This window comes from Phymastichus coffea, unplaced genomic scaffold (genome assembly GCF_024137745.1).
Source record: "Phymastichus coffea isolate CEN01 unplaced genomic scaffold, Cenicafe_Pcof_1.1 PCOF00001, whole genome shotgun sequence".
NCBI lineage: Eukaryota > Metazoa > Arthropoda > Insecta > Hymenoptera > Eulophidae > Phymastichus > Phymastichus coffea.
In genome coordinates this window covers 6,409,842-6,432,626 of record NW_026706812.1, presented here as the reverse complement: position 1 = coordinate 6,432,626, position 22,785 = coordinate 6,409,842, and the positions used below count along the sequence as shown (strand labels likewise).

At 33.3% G+C, this 22,785-nt stretch overlaps 1 protein-coding gene across 1 annotated transcript in view; it reads left to right on the top strand.

Moving 5' to 3' along the window:
• LOC131675463 (beta-alanyl-bioamine nonribosomal peptide synthetase ebony) overlaps positions 1–22,785 on the top strand; it is a 964,295-nt gene that overhangs the window by 554,973 nt on the left and 386,537 nt on the right. The window contains exon 10 of the mRNA XM_058954451.1: positions 16,893–17,089. Coding sequence (XP_058810434.1) covers positions 16,893–17,089 — 197 coding nt within the window. The remainder of the gene's footprint in view (positions 1–16,892; positions 17,090–22,785) is intronic.

Below are 22,785 nucleotides of genomic sequence, written 5' to 3'. Positions count from 1 at the left end.
AAAAAATATTTCCAACAATACAAATCGGAATTTTAATTAATATCGAACAAATATTAGATAATTTTTGTTATTAAGCCTTGTTCAAATGTTTTAAATAAAAAATGATCAGACCTCTGCACTTCAGTTAAACTAGAATTCTCAACGAAAAGAATAAGCGCCAGCTGTTAACTGTATGACGATTCTACGGGCAAAAAATTGCTTATTAACAAAACGAGATTATCAACAACAACTGCTTTTCCAGCAAAACTTTTTAAAATTTTCTTTTGAAATTCAATCTATAGTTTTCTCGTGTTAAAGCACTTTTTTTCATTGGTGTTTGAAATAAATATCTTTCAAATTGCACAAGTCATGAATTAATTAACTAACAACTAGCGTATTTCAATTGTTTTCAATTTACAACGCAAAAACTATGCGGCCGATTTTAACGGTATTATTTTTCAAAGATTTGAACCCCGAAAAAGGGTAATAATTACAATATCTTAAAACTTCAACGTCAAAAAGCAAAGAAAAAGATTTATATATCAGTTTATTATTATTAATATTTTTGTTTATTGCTAATATAATTATTAATTTTTTTGTTATTAGTATGTATTATTCAAGCATTAAAAAAACATTAAAATAATTTCTGGATCAAAAATCAGAATGTAACAGTTGGTGAATTTCAAGTTTTTCTAAATAGCTTTTATTTTTGAAAAATAAGAGAATAAGAGGTTATAGTCAAAGAGGTTGGATAATCAAAATGAATAAAATTCTCAAATGACTGAGTAATTCAAGTTTTGTACATAAAACTATTAATTTCAAAAAGTAAACTGCCCATGGGGAAAAAATTTGGATAACTATTAAATTTCTATTTAAGAATCTGTAAAGATTAGTGGATACTGATCTCAATTTTATGAAGTACTGGGTTACTAGGACTATATTGTTACGTCTCGTGCATCAACTACGAATAGCTAATGAATGAGACGTTCCAATATGTTGACTAGTGGTCGGATATGTCTCACTTATAATAAATATATGTAGAAATGTATGTCTGATGATTGTATTACCTTGATAATTGTAGCTTTTAATTGTGGATAAAATGTAGCAGGCTCTAACTGCTTGTTGGATTGTATGAGTGTAGCAGGCTCTAACTGCTTGTTGAATTGAATAGGATAGGTTGTTGAATAATACTTGCACGATATTACTTTGTAACAGTCGTGAGTTTATTAAGTAAAATGATCACCAATTGTCGGACCAGTGTGTACGGAGTTGAGTCTTACAGGTACTTATTGACTGACTGACTACTGATCAACTGACTCGTAATGATGTTCATTGCTTTTTATATGTTAATTTTCAGGTCAGTATTGAATTGTGACATTTTGTTTTTTGCTGAATATACATTCTTGTGCTCGGTGGCTTTATTTCGGAGTGCTATTTGTTTTGCGTTTTGTCAGCTTTCTGCTGACGTGTGAATATTTTAGCAGTTTTGAATTTCCTGAATATGCATTTGTTACAAAAGAGGATGTGTCGCAAGGTGTAACAACTTTATTTCGGAGTGTCATTTACCTCGCGTTTCGTCAGCTTTCTGCTGACGTGCGAATAGTTTTAGAAGCTTTGAATTTCACGAGTGTGCAGTTGTTACAAAAAGGATGCGTCGTAAGACGTAACACCCCAGGGCCTAAGACATTGCAATATGATTGCAATGTTTTGCATAAAAATACTCCTGAAATTCAAAGCTACTAGTTTGCGGTTTATACAGAGATTTTGTGGTATGTACATTTTATTTAGTATATAAGGAGTGCAGTTGCTCGACTTTGTACAGTTCAAGTTTTTCAGTTTACGATGTTCGGGTTCCCAAGGAAACGTTATTTCATGGTCTGTGTAAGTATTAAAGATTGATTGTACTTCTTATTGCCATGCTTTTTTTTTTTTTTTTTTTTTTTTGTTGTTATTTTTATTATATATATATTTTTTTTTCTTTTTTAGTTTGCGGATTGGCAGCATTCACGTGCTGTGAAGAAAGCCAGACGAGAGGGCTTGCCCCTTCCTGCCGGGCCGAAACCCGGAACCCGGAAGTATGTGAGGATAGATGTAAGTATTTTGCAATGTATATTGGTATTTTTATATATATGGATTAATTTGTTTCCTGTTTGCTTTGTTAGTTTCAGAGATGACAATTGGTGCGGACTCTACGGCATTGCGACCGAGTGACGCGCACGGCCTTCTTCCTGGGGGAGTATGGGCCAGACGAAGATACTTGGGGTCTTCGTGACTTATTTTTTTATGATTTGTTAGTTTATTGCAATGGTTTCCGTAGGGTATGCGTAGAAGTGTTTAGTGATTTTTATAATGTGATTGTAGGTCCAAGTGTGGACCACCGGTATGATTGCAATTGTATCTGAGTGTGATTATATTTGCGAATATGCTTGTAATTTTGTAAAAATAAATATATATTTTTTTTCTGTTTTTAGATAAAAAGAACAAATCTTTGTTTTTTTTTATTTCAATTCCTTTGTCATCTCAGCCTAATATCCCAGAGCGAATATCTCGCTTCCCTCCCCGCTTAAAATGTGGCCATGACGTAAAGCATTTGGGGTACTGAACGACATGACAATTAGATTTTTGTTGAAAATAGGTCATGTTTGTATTTGATTATTGTTGTTTCGAGAGGTAAGTTTTGTTGAGGAATAGGACAGTGGGTATCAGGGTAGATTTGTATCTTGACGTCTGTGTCGTTCAGGTTTGTGTGTATTGTGTCTAGTTCAATTTCTGCATTTTGTTTATTAATTTTTGTCATACTGTTGTGGTTTTGTCGTCCTAGTGTCACTAACAGGTGGGTTATTGAGCTAAAGAAGGCCCATAGTAGGTTCATAGACCAGCCATAAACCATGTGCAGCGTATATCCTCTGATGATGGTGTCAATTGTCAATTTTGTTATTTGCAGTATTATTAATATCATGATGATTACTGATGAGATTGATCCGCACATGACTAGTTTGTTGAACATGTGATTCCATGTGCTTTCTGCCAATTTTGCAAGTGTATTTTCTGTAAAAATATTCCCTGTTGTTCCTTCTCCTGATATCTCTTTAGCTATAATATTTAGCAGAGATGCTTTTTCCATGGGGAACATTATTTGTTGTTGTAGTTGATCTAATTCTTGTTGTGAGTATATGCCGCTAGTTGCTAATGACTCTATGGATTCAAATTTCCAATTTATGTTTGTGTTTGGTTTGAGTGTTTGTGGTGATATTGTTTCCGTTGGTTTCGGTGTTAGTTTTATCCATTTGTTATTTACTTTGTAGTATGTAGGTATGATGGAGTTGCAGTTCATTGGAGTACCTCTTCTTTTGAGGATATGCGTTTTTGGAGTAAGAAACCAGGTTTCATTGCCTGAAATTACTGGTAATTCGCTGTAGCATTCGCTAAGGTGCTGTGCCTTCACTACAGTAGGGATGCATTTTATGATATGAACTGCTTCTCCTGCGATCCTGGCAATGTATCCAGGTCTTTTCATGATATTGTATGCGAATTCGTCAGGGGAGAGGGTTGCAAGGGATCGGGAGTTTTGTAATGTTTTCCTCTCTACTTCACACCTATCTGTAATGATTTTTCTGTAAAGATCGTTCAGTTGTCTGCCCAAATGTTTTTCGACATATACAAATTTAGAATTTACGTATGTGAATAAATCGATGTTAACCTTGCTTTTGCTAGTAACCGTATCTTTATCGAATTTGTATCTGTTGAAGTTATTATTTTCTTCCGCGATAAAGAGTTTTGGGTGTTCTGTTCTAGTGAACTCTCTGTAGCATTTCAATATTTTGTCTTTAGCTGTTAAAGCAAAGGTCGTGTCGCTAGTGTTTACCATGTATATTATGTCGCCATTGTGTGTGTTAAAGTATTTTGTTACTGGACCTTTATATAAAATATCGTAAGTGTTAGTAAAACATTCTTCCTGAGGTAAAATGTCCCAAAATGTATAACCCCCGTCAGAGTCTACGCAAGTTGTGTCTGAAAATTTACATATCGTTCCTGAGCTTAAATGTAATTTATCATTATTCAGACTAATTTTCGCATAGGCTTGTATTAATGTGATTTTAATTGTGCCTTGAACAAGTACCTTACTCCATGATCCGAACCTATCTGCGTAGGCTACGCCGCTGCAGCTTCCTGCATCGCCAGCGAAGTCTATGCCTTTGGTTGTTGTGGCGTTTATTTTTAAATCAGCAATCGTATGAAAATTGTCATACTTAAAAATTCTCGTTTCGTGGATAGTTTGGCATTGTTCATGGCTCAATTCATACAAGTATTCCTGTTCTCCATTTTGTTCAGGTTCGAGGCGTCCGAATAGTCCGCATTGGTATACTGTCCGATGGATTTCAATTTTGCATTGATGTACTGGAATATTTCTAAATTCGGCTGCTTGGATAAGTTCTATATTTGCTATTGTTGAGTTTATTGTTTCGGTTTTAAAGTCGCATTCGTCAGCGTCCAGTAGAGAGAATGTTGTGATGGTTGTATTTGTGGTACCGCAGTGATATCCAATGTATGCATAAGTAATTTGAAAAAATGTAATGAATAACGTTATTTTTGAATACATGATTTGTTTGTCCTAAAACAGAGAAAGGTTTATCATTTTATATACTTTTGTGTAATATTAATTTATTTGCATGAACTGTATTCGGTTTTCTACCCTTATTTATTGTTACATTATGTTTGTCTGTGATATTTAATATTTCAAAAGGACCCAGGTTTTGATTCTTTTCTAATTTTCCCGGTTTAGGTTCTTTAATGAGCCACACTTGATCTCCTATTTTGAAATTGCAAGGGTTTATGTGGCGATCATAATATTTTTTTGATCTTTCTTTAGCTATTATGAGGTTTTCCCGCGCTAAGCATGCAATATCCTGCATGTTTTGTATAAGTGTGGATAGATAATTATTAAATGTTGGCAATTGTTCTGAAGTTTTTAATGGTTCACTAGATGGTAATCGTGGTGGATAAGCGAAGACCAGTTCATGCGGAGTAAATCTATGTGCGTTGTGAATGCTTGTGTTGTAATGAAATTGGGCTAATTCTAATAAATTATCCCATTCAATTTTTTTACTAGAAAAATTTTTTTATATATTCACAAAGGGGGTGATGTGCTCTTTCTAGGGAGCCGTTTGATTGTGGTGAAAATGCGGTGGTTTCTATTTTTGCAAATTTAAATCTACGAGCAATGGCTTTTAAAATTTTACTTGTAAAGTTTGCTCCTCTGTCGGTGAGGACTACTTTTGGTGAACTGAAAATACATATAAATCTTTTAATTAGGGCATCTGCAATTGTTTCTGCCGTTTGATCACTGAGTGGAACAACTATTATGAATTTTGAGAGGAGGTCTTGGATAGAAAGGATGTATTTATTTTGATTATTAGTAACGTTTAGAGGTCCTACTATGTCCATTGCGATTTTGTCGAATGTTTTCATGGGAGTATCCGTTATTATCATTGGTTGTCTAGTTTTTATTCTTTTTAGTTTGTTTCTTTGACAAATTTCACAATTTTTAATACGGTTCTCTATATCAGTTTTCAGATTTTCCCAATAGTATTTGTTCTTTATTCTATTCCATGTTCTGTTGATTCCCGAATGTCCTCCTAGTGCGCTTGAGTGATATTGGTCGAATATATTGTCTCGGTCTGTGAGTTTTACGTAGTCGATGTAATTTAGGCAAATGATAATTTTAGTTTTAGAGTTTTCGAATGTTGTCGCTAGAATGTTTTCTATTTCAGTCCAGTGTATGTTTTTTAATTGTAGGTCTTTTGAGATGCTGAATGTCTTTATTCTCTTGCGAATTATTAATGTTCTTAATAATTTGAAGAGACTTTTGAGAGTTTCCTTTATTCTCATAGCCGACTGTCTTGTGTCAAGACAGGCTATGAAGATGTTTTTTGTTCTTGACTGTTTTATTTCAATTTCTTGGGGCTGTAGATTTTTGTCTGGTTGTATATGTTTGATTTTCATTAGACTTTCTGTTGTGTTATCTAATGATTGATGTTTGTAATCGATAAAATGTATGATGTTGTCTTTTCTTGATTCGATGGGTTTTTTCGTAAATCTTATGTTATGTTGTTTCCGTGTTGTATTTTCGTCATCTATATGTACTTGTGTTTGTGTAATATTTTTATTTCTATTTCTTTTTTCTTTGTCTTGTTTTCTTATTATTTTGATTTGTTCCTCTTGCTTTTCTTGTTTATTTGTTACTATTTCTTTTGATTCTTGTTTTGCTTTTTGTGCTCTAGTAACTGCGTTTATTTTTATATTTTCTATCGGATTTCGTGAGAGTGCATCGGCATTTGTATTTATTTTGCCAGGTTTGTAGATAATGTCATAATCATAATCTGCCAGTTTTAGTCTCCATTTTTGTACTCTTGAATTGTTGTCTGCTGATTTAAAGGATAACAATGGTTTATGATCACTAACGACGGTAAATTTGTTTCCATATATGTAATTCTTAAATGTTTTTATTGCGAATACTATGCCAAGTGCTTCTTTTTCGTATGTATGGTATTTTTTCTCTGCTGATTTTAAGATTCTTGATGCGAATGCTATTGGTTTGTCGTCACCGATCTCTCCTTGAGAGAGTACACAACCCAGCGCGTAGTTTGAAGCGTCTGTTGTAATGATGAATGGTTTTTCCATATCTGGGTATTGAAGAACTGAAGTTGTGCATAGGGCGTTTTTTAATTTTTCAAAAGCTTCTTGTCTTTCTTCGGTCCAAATAAATGGTTGTTCTTTTTGTAGTAAATCTATGATAGGTTTTGCTATTTGTGAAAAGTGTCCAATAAAGCGTCTATAATAGCTTGTTAGGCCTAAAAATTCTCTGATATTTTTGATAGTTTTCGGGATAGGAAATTTCTTTATTGCTTCTATTTTCTTTGGGTCTGTTTTGATACCTTCTTCACTTATGATGTGGCCTAAGAATTCTACTTCCTTTTGGAAAAATTTGCATTTACTCGTTTCAATTTTTAATCCTGCTATTCTTAATTTTTCTGCTATGAGTTTGAATCTTTCATTATGTTCTTCAACCGTATTTGCAACGATAATTATATCATCGATGTATAGGTAGCAGAACCCTTTTTCCAATAGGTCTCCGAGTACTTTTGTTAGTGCTCTTTGGAAGACTCTAGGTGAATTTATTAGTCCGAAAGGTAATACTTTGAATTCAAAACGTCCCATGCCAGGGATACTAAATGCCGTTTTATGTATATCTGACTCTTTCATTTTTAGTTGATGAAATCCGGAAACCATATCGATAGTGGTAAAAACTTTGTTTTTTCCTATGCAGTCGAAAATTTCCAATATATTGGGTATAAAATATGGATCTGGAATAGTTTTTGCATTCAATTTTCGATAATCTATCACCATTCTCCATTTTTTCTTTCCGTCTTTTGTTAATCCCTTTTTTGGCACAATCCATACTGGCGCGTTAAATGCACTTGTTGAAGGTCTAATTAAGTTATTTGTAATTAGTTTTTTTGTCTCATCACATGCGATTTGCTTGAGTGTATATGGCAGAGGAAATTGTTTAACATATACTGGTTTATCATCAGTTAAATTAATTTCGTGTTCTTCTATGTTGCATTGGCCAAGTTTATCTCCTTCTAACCAGCATATGTCTTCAAATGACAGTATTAAATTTTTTATGTTTTCTTTTTTTCGTTGAGTCAGGTGTTCTAAATTTATTGTATCTATCAGTTGCTTTCGTCGTATTGTTATTTCATGTTCTTGTGTCTCTTTTTGTGTAATTTCGTTGTGCGTAGTTGTAAATATATGTGCTGGTTTTAAATTAGTTTCTTTAGGTGTGAATTTTTCATTGATGTTTTTGAAGTTATTTTCTATATCATTTATAATGTGAAGGTTCGTCATTTTGTCATATTTTCTATCGATCTCTCCTGTAACGTTATCTCTCAATGTGTCGCAAAAATTTGAATAATCATTAATAGTATAGTTCTCCTTGATTTCATTGGATTCGTCTTCCAGGGCTTTATTAATGTTTCCAATAAATTGTGTTACGCTTGAGTTATAGTTAGGTTGAGATATTTTTGTTTCTGGGTTCCCATATATTTGATCATTCGTACTATTTTTCGTTTCTTCTTGTATGTCGCTTATTATATTTAGGATTTGAATTACATCTTTATGTATTGATACTTCTTTGCTGTGTGTAATCGTATTTATTTCAATATCATTTTTGCTTACTATGTATCTTTTATCAAATGCTATGGGTTTCCATGTGTCATGATGTTCATTAATTTCTTTTGAGGTTTGTACTGTAAATGTGTTTGTTTGATTTCTGCTAGTGATTTCTTTTAATGGCACTTTTTGATTATTTATTTCCAAGTATCCTCTGTCTAATCTTAATTTGTGTTTGGATAAGGCATTTATTCCTATTATTCCATCGTAAGGAATAGAGAAGTTATCCGGTGCTACATGGAAATCAAACTGTTCATCTGCAATATACATTTGTGTTGAACCTATTGTTCTTATTGCGTCTTCTGTGATTCCTGATATAGATATTTGTTCATTTCTGTTTAACTGCTTTTGTGGAATGCTGCTATTTTTGATAATATTTAGTTGTGCTCCACTGTCTACTAGTAGTTGCAGTTTATTATTCGAATTTGGTTCGGCTATTTCTATGTACTTGAGCAGGTTTTTTAGTTTAATAATGTATATTTTGGTACAGTCATTTGTAATTTGTTGGTTAATATCAGTGCTATTTTTAGCTATATCTGTCTGTAGCATGGTACTCTCTATTTCCTTTATATTTTCTTTGAATTTGCTGTATGTATCTATGTGATGTTTTGTTTGTGTTGGGAGAGTGAGTGTTTTGTCCTGGAACGTTTTTATTGTCTGCTCATTCTTTAGGCGTTCCTTCCCAAAGGAGCTCCAGAGTTTTCCGAGTTTGTTCCATGTTTGCGACATTGTTCTGTTGTATGACCGACACCTTTACAGATTGTGCAAAATATTCTTTCTTCTTGTAATCTTTTAATTTTTTCACAGTTATCTATGTTATGTCCAGTTTCGTTGCAACCTTCGCATGTGATTGAAATATTTTGAGTTGGATAATTTTTTAGTGCTTGTAATTTCCTACATTCACTTGCTATGTGACCTATATTTTTGCAATAAGCGCAGAATTTTTTTCTTTGATCATTGTTAAAATTGTTTCTGTATCCGTTGTTGTGGTTTCTATTGTAAGTGTTATAGTTTTGCTGATTTTGCTGAGGGTTTGCAGATTGTTGTGTATTCGCGATTTTTCTGCAGTACTTTGCTGTGTGACCTAATTGATCACATAATTGGCATTTGTAACTTGATTTATTTCTTTGTTCTGTGAAATATATTCGCGCCTCTTCACAATCTTGTTCTTCGTGTCCCTGTTCTTGACATAGGGTGCATATTCTATAAGGTGATCTATTTTTACCTGTTGTGCAAAATTTGATAGAGTGACCTTTTTTATTGCATTTTTTACAATAGACCTCAGGGCATTCTTGCGTTGAATGACTTCCTTCGTCACAAATATCGCATTTATTTACCTTTTGTGTGATCTTATTTTTACACTTAATGGCTTCATGTCCTGTTTCTCCACATTTCCAGCATTTTATGTAGTCGGCAATGTAGGGGCATTGACCTACCTCATGTCCTAATTCTTGACAGTATTGGCAATGGATATTTCTTCGTTTATTCAGTGGGCAAGCGCTTATTGAGTGTCCTTTTTGGCTGCAGTATTTGCATATCAAATTGATTTTGTCTAATGAATTTTTACAATTATTAGAAAAGTGATCTGATCCCTTACAATAGACGCATGCTGCAGAATGGCAAAATAGTGCTTCGTGTTGGGGGTCATGGCAAATTTGACATATCATGATTTTTTTTGGTAATTCAGGTCTATAATAATCATTGTATTCTGCATATGTGTTATTAATTGTTATACTATCTGTTGTTTTTCTAATATTTATGTCATTTTCAATTTCTATGGCTTTTTTGGACATTTCTTGTAATGTTGTCTCATTACCCAGTTCGTATTTTATTTCCGTTCGCATTCCTTTTTTGAAACATTTTGCTGCGTCTGCATCTAATTCTTCGTAGAAATTCTTCCTGGCTATTTCATTTGTTTCTTGTATTTTATATATTTCTTTTATTTCTAATACCAATTGACATAATCTATTTGTGTATTGGATAATTGATTCTGTAGTTCCTTGTGTTATTTTGCGTATCCTAGCACGCAGTTCGTGTATGTCTTCTTGAATTGGGTATAGACTTCGTATTGCTGTAATTAATTCGTCTATTGTTTCTACACAGCTGTTTCCTAAAGCTTCTTCTGCCTCTCCCTTCATTCTCACTTTCAATAGTTCTACTACATTATGTTCATCTTGGTCTTCTACTAAATTTTCTACTCGTCGTAATCTTCTGATGTACTTTGCGGGTGGCATATTTTTGCCATCGAAGTCCGGAACATAATTTACCAATTCTTTAAGTGATAATTTGATTGGGTGTGAATTTGCCATGTTTATTGGGTTTGTTGCTGGACTTGTGATACGTTGGTTTTCTTGAATTTGTCTTTGAATTTGCTGAGTGTTTCTTTCACTCTCCTTTTCGTTTATGTATTGTGTTTTGTTTGTTTTTCTAATGTCTTTTTTTGAATTTTCGATGTTCTGTTGTTGGTTAATAGGTTCGTCAGAGTTTTTTGGTAATGAGTATTTTGTGTAGACAGATTCTTCGTTTGTGTTTATGCTGAATAATATATCTTTTGGTGTCCCTAATATTAGGCTTTGTTCACCTAAAAATCCTCCAATGTCTGAATATCTATCGTGTTTTTCTGAGTCAAATGTGTCAAACGTCTGGTTTAATAGTGAATATTTGTCTGAATCAGTGTAGTCGGTTTTATTTGTTTGTTTTTCTGTTAAATCAACTAATTGGTCAACTGTTGGTATGATTTTCTTTATTGCTCCTGTGTTTTTCTCTTTTCTTACGATTTCTTCTTGGGTCTTGGTCTTAATAGGCGATCTTTGCAGCTTGTTACTCTTTTTGAAAGCTATCTCATCCAGACCTTTTTCTAAAAGGTCTTCTAATTTTGGATTCTTGTCGATTTGTGATCGCGTAAGTTTCCTAATTATGGATGATGTGTCCTTCGTTGTGCTGGACTTCTTGCTCATTTATTGCACTTTCGTAATAAACGGGATAAACAATGGGAATTCGACAAAATCAAAATAGATGAAGTAGGAAAAATATATAAAATAAGGTAAATTATTGTTAGCAAAAAATTATGGTAGAAGTATATGGAAACACAATTTCTTATTGAGATGACAAAAATAAAAGGGGAAAAAGAAAAAAGGAAATTCTATCTACGTATGGTATTTGACCTACTGTCTGAAAATTATTTTTCGGTCACTTGTTTCTGCTGTTGTCTTAGTTTCATAATTTTGCAAAATTGCAATTTTGAAATTCGGTTACTATGAAAGAAAGTGACGTGTGCTGCTTACTTCTGTAATACGACGCCTACTCGTATATCCGCGGTTTTCGAACTCTTTCTTTTATGTTTGATGCGTTAATTCATTAATAAGAACTAAGTTTTAATATGTATAAAAATAATTTCCTTTATCTCAATCGAATGTATTTTTCGTACCGGAACCAATTGTTACGTCTCGTGCATCAACTACGAATAGCTAATGAATGAGACGTTCCAATATGTTGACTAGTGGTCGGATATGTCTCACTTATAATAAATATATGTAGAAATGTATGTCTGATGATTGTATTACCTTGATAATTGTAGCTTTTAATTGTGGATAAAATGTAGCAGGCTCTAACTGCTTGTTGGATTGTATGAGTGTAGCAGGCTCTAACTGCTTGTTGAATTGAATAGGATAGGTTGTTGAATAATACTTGCACGATATTACTTTGTAACAGTCGTGAGTTTATTAAGTAAAATGATCACCAATTGTCGGACCAGTGTGTACGGAGTTGAGTCTTACAGGTACTTATTGACTGACTGACTACTGATCAACTGACTCGTAATGATGTTCATTGCTTTTTATATGTTAATTTTCAGGTCAGTATTGAATTGTGACATTTTGTTTTTTGCTGAATATACATTCTTGTGCTCGGTGGCTTTATTTCGGAGTGCTATTTGTTTTGCGTTTTGTCAGCTTTCTGCTGACGTGTGAATATTTTAGCAGTTTTGAATTTCCTGAATATGCATTTGTTACAAAAGAGGATGTGTCGCAAGGTGTAACAACTTTATTTCGGAGTGTCATTTACCTCGCGTTTCGTCAGCTTTCTGCTGACGTGCGAATAGTTTTAGAAGCTTTGAATTTCACGAGTGTGCAGTTGTTACAAAAAGGATGCGTCGTAAGACGTAACAATATAGTGTTGTAGAAAATTTTCTGAATTTTTGAATAATTTAAAAAATGTGAATCTACGCTAAGAAAATTATTGCTTTCTTACAGAGCTAAGATCATTATATTTTTCAAACTAATTACAATGGTCATTTTTATTAGATAAGCTATCAGGTTATGTTAAAAATTTAGTGAAATTAATATTGCCTTAAAAATTTAACATTACTTTTATCAATGCATATGTACATATCAATAGTTCATTCTGAGTTGTATATGTACAATGATTTTTAAATAGCATGCGTACTAATTTTTTCTTAATTTCAAGTTATAAGGACAACACGTATCTTTTTTTTTTTACAATTTTTTACAATATGATTTCGAAAGTTCACTTAATTGATAGCGTGCATATATCTTTGGAATTATAATCAACAAGAAATTGTGAATATAATTTTAAAGTTAATTGGTAGATAACGTTTATGATTGTTTCGTTAGGTTGAAAACTTTGAGAAAAAAAAGAAAATATTCTTTTCAAAAGAGCTCTAATTTTTATATATTTTTTTTTCGAGGAAAGAATTATGATAAAGTACGGGATGGTTGACAAAAAAAATAACTTGTTTTTGTGCAGACGTATATATGTACCTAGTATGTTCGTATTTCTTAAACGTTAAACTTTACCGTTTATCGACTACAGGTTAAAGCTGACTCCAGTTGTCGGCGTTGTTTTCATATAGTATGCCAGTTGTAATTCTTAGTGCCTAAATATTAGATCAGGATATTTTTCGCTCACACGAATTGGCAGTCAGTCTCGAAACTCAACGTATTTATCAGTATTTATATATGAACTACTATGAACAAAACTCGTAGAAAACGTAAGCAAGTAAAACCATCTTGATTTTGCTCATGGAGATAGTTTCCATAATTTTGCTACAGTATACTGCATACTCCGTCTCGATGCAAATTCCACTCCACGTTCCGTGTCTTAACTGTCACAGATTCGAAACAGCGCTGATCATGATTGGAAGCAGTTCCACCGTTAGAGGCGCTAGTGCCATCAATACTGGAATACAGGGCTGTAGTGTGAAAATATCTACATATAAAGTAGTACGCGCAATCTATGTTTTTAATATCACTAGCACTACCAGCGGCGAATTCGTTCTCACGCTATCGTGAATGTTATTTATGGAAGCGTTTTTGAAAATGTAATAATTTTAACCTTTCAATTTTCTAAAGTTTGTTTATTTATATTCTCTTATATCGGTACAACAAATCGACTTCAAATCCAAGCGGTTGAATCTGTTTTCAAAATATTTTGACTTGATTTTGAAATATTTGACTCTCCTGATTATAAGAAACCAAGGCTAATAACTACAGGTACATGTCTAGTTTACCTCTACTGAATTCAGAAATCAACGCAGTCATTGAAGTAGCATTAACAGTTAAGAAAAATCTTGAAAAATCCAGTTTTTTATATAATTATATAATATATACATATAATTATATAATGATAAATAAACATATAATCTTATATAATTATATGTATGTTCATGTAGTAAATTTACAGATACGCTCGAACATATGTACGCACATGCACGCAGTCACACGAACACACGTTTGCGTGTGTGTGTGTTTACATATATACAACGTAATTACTCGATTTTACGACTAGTTTCCTAATAAAACGTAAAATTTATGATTGCATACGTCTCTAGGGCTTGATTATTTTACTTTTTGAATTTATATGACGATAAGCTAACAATATTTCATAGGTTATTATACATGTTTTCCATGTAATTTTTTGTGTAGAATCGAATGGTACAATTAGTTTTTACATAGAAATCGTGTGCGAAGATTTAATGGCCAAGAACGACAAAAAATGTCGAAAGAAATTGGTTTTTCGCTTTTTTTTCAGGGTCCCACAGCGAAATTCAACTTTTTAAGTATACCATTGAATTATTCATAAAAAACTACGTAATTAAAAAAAAAATGTTGTGTAGCCATTTTTTGAAGCAAAGATATCTCACTTTGAAAATTTTTTTTTACTTAAAAAATTTGTTTAGGTTAGAAAAACTCATTGATATAGATCGAAAAAATTCACACATACTTGTCTTAATAAACAGTATACGCGTGATTTATTTTCGTAGCGATATCATAATTGGTACCCAAGAAAAAAAATAGTTTTTGAAAATAGTGGTTTTTAGGTTATATATATATATACGGGTGAGGAGTCGGGGACTACTTATATGGCCAAACTGTATCTTAAATAGTCCCAAAGAGGTAGCCATAGCTCTTTTTGAGTTTTTCGAAGGGGGGCATTTCACCATTGTTAACGGGGGGTACCCTTTAGGGATTAATTGTCACCTTACTTAATGGAATATGCATTACTGGCGATAAGGACTATTTTGAGCAACTGTACCAGCTTTATATAAAATTAGAGTGAGTACCGCACGACTTATCGTTATCCAAACTTTTGCCAATTTAATTTCATTACTCATCACCGTCCGCATAAATGCGCCGGCTATCAGCGAGATTACTGGTTTAATAAATAGTGCAAGGAGGAGTACGTAATAGTGCATTCGCGTTCGAAAACTCATCGTGCCTACATTTATACTGCGAAATCTCGTTTATCCTGTTATTAGTAGTGTTAAGCTGAGAGCCTACACAATCAAACAAACATTTACACATAACACTATTTTCGTTGTACATTCTTTACTCTTCACATTTACACAATTTCTTTGTTTAATAAATCGGCTCAATTAATTTCAAATCTAATTGTATCCTATGTTCTAAACCTTCCGCCTTGTCCTCTATCCATCCGACCTTGAGTTTCGCTCCAACTTCGATAGAGAACCATTAGAGTTAGTAAACATATAGCCGACTTTGATCCAACTACTTGCTATCAAGGTAAGCCACGACCAAGCCTCGATGGTAACAAACTTATACACTTATGGATTCGCGAATAATATTTTGTCAGCTTCGTAGTTCAAGGGGATTAGCCTGACGAAATATTAGACTGCTCTATATAAAATTACTTACAGTGTTAGCTAAAGTTCTTAACACCAATCATTATTATTCAGGGTGGCACTCCCCTGAAGTGCTTAATTAATTAGTAGTGCCTGGCGCTCACTAATCTGATAAATTAATTATCGTAACTTGTAATTTAGATTACACCGACTACCATGGTGATTGTTAGTCGGCAAAACACCATGTTACAAATTAACTTTACTAACTTTACGCGTCTTAAAAAAATCATAGAACTGTAAGACCTTACATCTTAATTGCCTAAACCTACAAACCTATTACCCTGCGACGCAATAACCCCAAGATCTCACACCATAATTTCCGAAACCCTCAAATTCTTTAACGTGCTACATAAAAACAATAGTCCAAGAAGTTAATCTAAGAGAGAGAGAGAGAGAGAGAGAGAGAGAGAGAGAGAGAGAGAGAGAGAGAGAGAGAGAGGAATCCAATGGAACAACTTCCCCTTAGGAATAACCTACTACGCCGGCGACCTCGATAACCTGAGTATCTCGCGCGAATAAGAGCAGAATCCACGAGGTAAGCTGGCCAGCCTCGCGTAGTATGTTTGCGTGTTAAAGATAAAATCGTCAGTCGATCTAACGTGAGGTTAAAGCGCGATCTAACTGATGATAAAGCGCGTAGAGGTGATCGCTCTCCTATCGCAAATCTAGTCAGGCGAGTGATCGTGGCGTGTCTGCCGCAGCGAACAAGACGGTGGTGGCCGCATCTGCCACGCGTTAGTAATTGTTATCGCGGCGCAGGCCGAAATTTATAAAAGAATCGTAGAATAATAAATAGCATCGTTACGATAATTAAAATCAATTTATGTTGATCGTTAAATGGCTCTTTAGAAGTGTCTATTCCCGCATTGATACGTTCGTTGCTACTATGTAACTTCATGCTTTCGCGTTCATTTTCAGCTAGCGGAATTCAAAAATAATATCGAGCGAGGCTAAAGCTGTCTAACAAAAGTAACGACAGCAACCAACGGGGACTTCTTCCGGAGGCAAGGGCATACGCCCAAGGTGAAATCGCGGTACAAATATCGACGCAAAGAAAGTGTTTGTGATTGCCTGTGGGGGTAATCACCAAAAAGTATACAGTGTACCGCAAAAGCGTACACCATCGTGTAAAGACACAGCAACGCTTGCGCAATTCGTACTTATCCGCGCACATGCAAAAAGGCATACCCGCAAACTCGTACATGGCGTAGCTCACAAAACATCATACTCCGTTACAAATCAGAATACTGAATGAAACATTAAAGATTAGACGATTATTTTGATAGAGAAAGTCGATGGATTGTGTTTTCTAACTTTTAATTTATCAAATAATTAATAATATGAACACATTTTGATGGAAATAACATGAAATTATTTCAATGTATTATTTCAAATTATAACAATATATTATTATTACTCGTAAATTTTTTAAGCAAGATCTTTATAAACACGAAAGTTCAAAATTCGTAACCGTTATATTAAGAACTATTAATTACAACTCATTATATTATATTATTTCCAGATTATACAAAAGTATTCTGCACAGGTGATTACGCAAAGATAGAAAATGATTTGTTATATTATGAAGGGCGGTACGATAATCAAGTAAAAATAAGAGGTCATCGAGTTGATTTATCAGAAGTAGAAAAAGCATTATTAAACTTAAATTCGATAAAAGATGCTGCAGTGTTATCAACTAAACCTTGTGATACTGAAAAGGTAATGTTCTTCTTAAAAACTGTTTCCTCTTATAATTATTTCATATAAATTAATTATTATTAAATTGTTCTCAATATAAATACTTATCAAAGTTTTTCAATTCTCATAGCAAAATACTAGAATTAGAGGAGGACGGGAAGTGTAGTAAAGAAAATTGAATAGATAAATATCAAATTATAATTTGTATGACAATTAGTATCATACGCAGGCGGTAGCACAGGTATGTTACGTCGAGGACGAGTCAGACTATTTTATGGCGGTAAAATTTGAATTTTTTATGGAAGGGGAGTTCCCGTAATTAAAAGCAATAGTCATTTAATAGCTGACTTTAATCTCAGTGACGTACTTACCCCTTCTGGGATTAACCTTTTATCGATTAGTTTTTATGTATTTTGTGCTATAAAAGAGAACGCAAAACAATTTTAACGGAGACTCTGTATACTACTCTGTGACACTACGCACCTTCTGTAATTCGATCAATAAATATTATAAATCTATTTCTATAATAACTTATTTGAGAGGTATACCTAATCCACCTCCATCTTTGGGTTTTGAGGTACGAGTTTCTGGACCAGTTAAACTGCAGGTAAATTATTTAATTATTACCTATTCACTAGGTATTTTAGATACGTTGCCGCCCTGCTTTTGTTTGAGTCTCGCACCCGTGATAAAGCGCTTACGCGTTGACCGAAAAGAGACAGTCGCGTTTGAGTAATTCTTGTCAATTTGCGGCCGTTACGTGAGACGTAACAGGTATATGAGAAAGAGAGAATAGAATAGAATAGTGCTTTATAACGCCAATGGAGTGGATCCCGTCCGGAAATTGTGAAAAATACAAATAAAAATAATAAAAAATTATAAAAAAATTATAACAAATTTTAATTACGCTAGTAATAACTCAACTCTTCACTTCAAATTTCGAAATTCACGCGAAAACTGTGATAACGCACAGGTAGGTTAATCTGATATAGACAGAGATATCCATTTGAAAATTTGAATTTCACGCCGAACTCGGGTCACTGATCAGTCATTACAGGAGTTAAAAAGATGACAGGAAGTTAGAAATTTGATAATTCGGTTCTCAGTGATACCAACTGTGTTGATTAAAATTTGAATTTGAAAGGAAATTTGAAAATAATAATAGTACCATTTACGAAATAGCGGAATAAAGGAATAACAACTTGACTAATAGTATAACTTATAAACAAGTGAATATCCAAACAAAAACATGCCTAAATGGAAAATGAGATAAAAATAAATGATGATTGGTAGATAAATGAGCGCAGAATGATATTCTAATATGATAAAGTTAATAGTGGAACAAATAGTATATTATCATTATCAATAAAAATAAAAATAGTAGCGGATATATCGTGCTAGATATAAAATAGTAATAACAATAATAAAATAAAAATAGAAATTAAAGATGATTAAGAAATACTATGGGAATAAGAATATTGACGCAAGACGATTTAAATAAGACAGCTAAGTAGTTTCACATGATGTCATGGAGCGAAAACCCACTGACAATAAAGTGTCACTCCGTATAGATAACCATGTATGAATTGACAGATGAGATTTTTTACACAGGTACTTAGCAGCAAAGATATATAAACTGTTGTTGTTGTTGGTAATCAGTGTTGGATAGAAGTGTAAGAAGTGTAAGAAGTGTAGTGGTGCTGGTTTAGGAGCTGTATCGTTGTTACTGTTGTTTTGTGTATTTCGTAACTCGATTTCGTCAATGTCAATAGATTTAGTGTAAGTTATGTTGTGACTAATTAAGTAGATAATTCATCCAGTAACCGAAAAAATTGACCGAAAAGCCACAAATTTCAGCTGAAAACGCAGAAGCGAGTTTCACCATAAATATTAATTTAAGAAGAGCGCTTAGAAATGCAACGCGCTGTTACTTACCGAGAGAACAAGAGAGGAAGAGAGTTTCTAGGGAAAAGTCAAAGAGAGATAACATAAAGAGTTACTACTTAGTTATAGTGCAGTTAATCTTTGTTTTCCAGAATAAACAACTTATAAATTTGTTGTGATATCATGTAATCACCGCAGAACAGCGTTGAACGCTTGCTCGCAAAGAAATTCTGGTCACACACGCACACTCACACACAGATATACAGTCACCATATCTGCAATAATAGACACTGTTCTCTTATACTTATAAGAACATTTGAATTATTACTTGTTCATCTGAATTTTCTATCCAATCATATTACTCAGCAAAAACGCTATATAATTTCTAACCTAACCTCTATTGAAAAAATTTAATTATAAATCCACGCTGTATTTCCAAGTGTATGATCGCTTCTTTTATGAAATTAGTATTTTGAATAGCTACTTCATCTTTTAAAATATTAATATTAATGAAAAATAAAATCAGAGATCAGAATACGGTTTGGATTCAGGATCTGACTACCCACACTCTACCATCTCAGTTATTTTCTCAACTTTGTTTCTATAGTATACGCCATGTACGAGGAGGGGGGGGAGTCAATAAGTCTTTACAAAAAGAAAGAACAAAAAGTTTTGCGTATGTAATTTTTTTTTATTTTTCAACATAATCTCCTTGAAAGTCAATACATTTTATTAAACGGCCTTCCAGTTTTTTTATGCCATCAGAAAAATATGATTTCTGAAAACTCTCAAAATAGGCATTTGTTTCGGCAATAACTTCTTCATTCGACGTTAATCGTTGTCCGGCAAGCCATTTTTTGAGGCTAGGAAAGAAGAAAAAGTCACTGGGAGCCAAATCAGGTGAATATGGTGGATGGTCAATTAATTCGAACTAAAAATCGTTAATTTTTGCCATCGAAACTGCACACGTGTGAACTCGAGATCCACTTTTACTACTCATTGTAGAAGAATTAACAAAACGTAATATAAGTCCAAAAGAAATTTTAGTCGCAGTAAATCGTACTGACAAACTAGTACAATTTGAAAATAAATTTGAGCCGATAATTGAATAAAACGCGGAAATAACGGAAGACGAGTCAAGGGAATATTTCCAAGCTTTGACAAACTTGACAATTGACAATGACAACGATGACGAAATAGAGAAATAGATAAAATAAGAAACGAAATTCCTATTAGAAATCATAAAAAATTTTTAAGAATTTTTAACGAATAAAAGAAACAACAACAGGGAAACGCCGGTGGTTTCCAGGTGAAAGGCCCGACCGGGGTAACAACCAGCCAAACGGAGCGCCGAGCTTAAGTAAGAATACAAAGAAAGTAGAAGTATCGAATAGACTGGTATTGCTAAACTTGAATAGTAAGTCACCAACTTTCATTTTAGAAGATAAAAATTAAAATATCAATCTTTCTATCATGCTAGATACTGGTGCTGGACCATCTCTACTGAAATGGTCTAAGAAATCAAACGAAGCATATCTGAATAAATTGAATATTTTAGAGTTACGAGGTATTACACATAACAGTGTAGTAACATTAGGAAAAATAAATATTACAATAAAAGATTTAGAATTCGAATTTCACATAGTACCCGATGACTTACCTATTCAAGAAGACGAACTAATCGGCAGTGAATGTTTGCGTAAATTCAACGCTAAAATAAATTATAAAAACAATATTTTAAAAATCGCTGATAAAGTATTCTCTTTATCCACAAATAATACAACTACTGATAATCAATATACAACATCGCAAGATGATAATAGTTATTCAAAATCAGTAGCAAACTGCAAAACTTATGCTGGAGTAATTAGAAATCAAGTAAAAATTTATAACGATTTAGACAGATTTGTGATAAGCGTTCCCAATAATAAAGAAAGCGATGAAGAATCAAAAATAGATTTTGAGCCAGATAAAAACGATGTCAAGAAAATTAGACAGAGCGGTTACGAAGACAATCGTTCAAATAAAATTGGAGTAAAATTGCGAAAATTCGAAATTTGTAAATTGCCACACAAAAAATCTGAGATTTGTAATTCCGAAATTGGACTGGAAAAAGCTAGTGAAGTTAAAATTAATGAACCTGAAATCTGTACATCCGAAATTAGAAATTCGAATATTGAAAATTGTAAAAAATCAGAAATTAGAAAAAACCAAAGTACATACTCAGTTTGTAATTTAGCATAAACTAACAAAGAATACGGGAGTGCACGCCCAAATTCCGCGAAAGCTAATTCGTTATTTATTCAGAATAGTATAACAAGTAAAGCCATAATGAAATCACCCTCCATAAAAATTTCGTAGGTGATAAAATTCACCCCACGAAATTCTCAATGACAGAAAATAAATTGAGTATATAGCCATATTATAAGTCGAAAATTAGAGAAAGTAGTATCAAAAATCGCAAAAATGTAGATTGTTACGACAATGCTGACGAAACTACCCTACTGGAAAGGGTTAATAAAGGTATTAATGCATTAAATAATACGAATTCATACACAAGTAATAAACCATATTCCGTGAGCAACTTTTTATCAGTAATTAATTCTGCAACCACCCTCCTCGAAACATTGGACGAAATCAGAGATAAAAAATACATTAAAGAATTACTAGAGGAAGTGGCACAAATAGCCGAAAAATATAAAACTATTAGCCATCTTCAAAGGTCCAATAAACAACGAATAGTTTTACAACTTTTGGTCGCCGTAAAGTTAGATGCGTTAGGAGGATCCACAATATACTCGGTCTTTGACCTTTATTCAGGATATCATCAATGCCTAGTTAAAAAAGGGGACAGGAAGGTGATAGTATTTCAATACGACCGAGGCCTTTTCCCGTTTACAAGGTCGCCTTTCGGATTGAAAACAAGCTCGCCGGTCTTTCTATCATTAATTCATCTTTTAACGACAGGAATGAAAGGAGTAGTAACTTTCTTCGATGACATTTGCGTACATAGTAAAATTATCGAGGAACATTGTGAAAGTATTATTGAATTAATGGAACGTCTAGAAAAGCGAATTAAGTATTAAATCCGGAAAAACGCGAGTATTTTAAATCAGAGGTAGTATACCTAGGTTATGTAATATCAAAAGACGGTTTACTACCTCTCAATGATAACATTTTAGCCGTCCAACAATTACCCAATCCGCGAAATCCAAGGAATATTAAACAATTTATCGGCCTGTTTAGTCACTACCGACGATTCATTAACAAATTTTCCGACATCGCGCAACCCTTAAATAAACTGTTAAGAAAAGATCAGCAGTTTATATGGGAAGAAGAGCAGCAGACAGCCTTCGAATTGCTAAAACGCAAATTGTGTGAGCCACCTATATTGGTTTACCCAAACTTTGAAAAACCATTTATTTTAACAACAGATGCTAGTGGATACTCTATAGGATGCGTTTTATCTCAAAAACAAGATGAGGACGACTTTGATAAGCCAATAGCTTATGCATCACGAGCGTTAAATGATGCAGATAGGCGTTACAGCACTTTCGAAAAAAAATGTTAGCAGTTATTTTCGGAATTCTTAAATTTCGACCGTACTTATATGCAAAAAAATTTACCGTCATTACTGATCATAAACCTCTAGTTGGATTAAGATCACACAAAGATCCCAACTCACGAGTAACTAGAATGAGACTGAAGGTAGCAAATTTTCAATATGAAATTAAATATAAAGCCGGAGCTACAAATATAAATGCAGATGTTTTATCACGTAATCCGTTAGAATTACATACATTAGATCCGCAATTAATTCAAGAACCAATCAA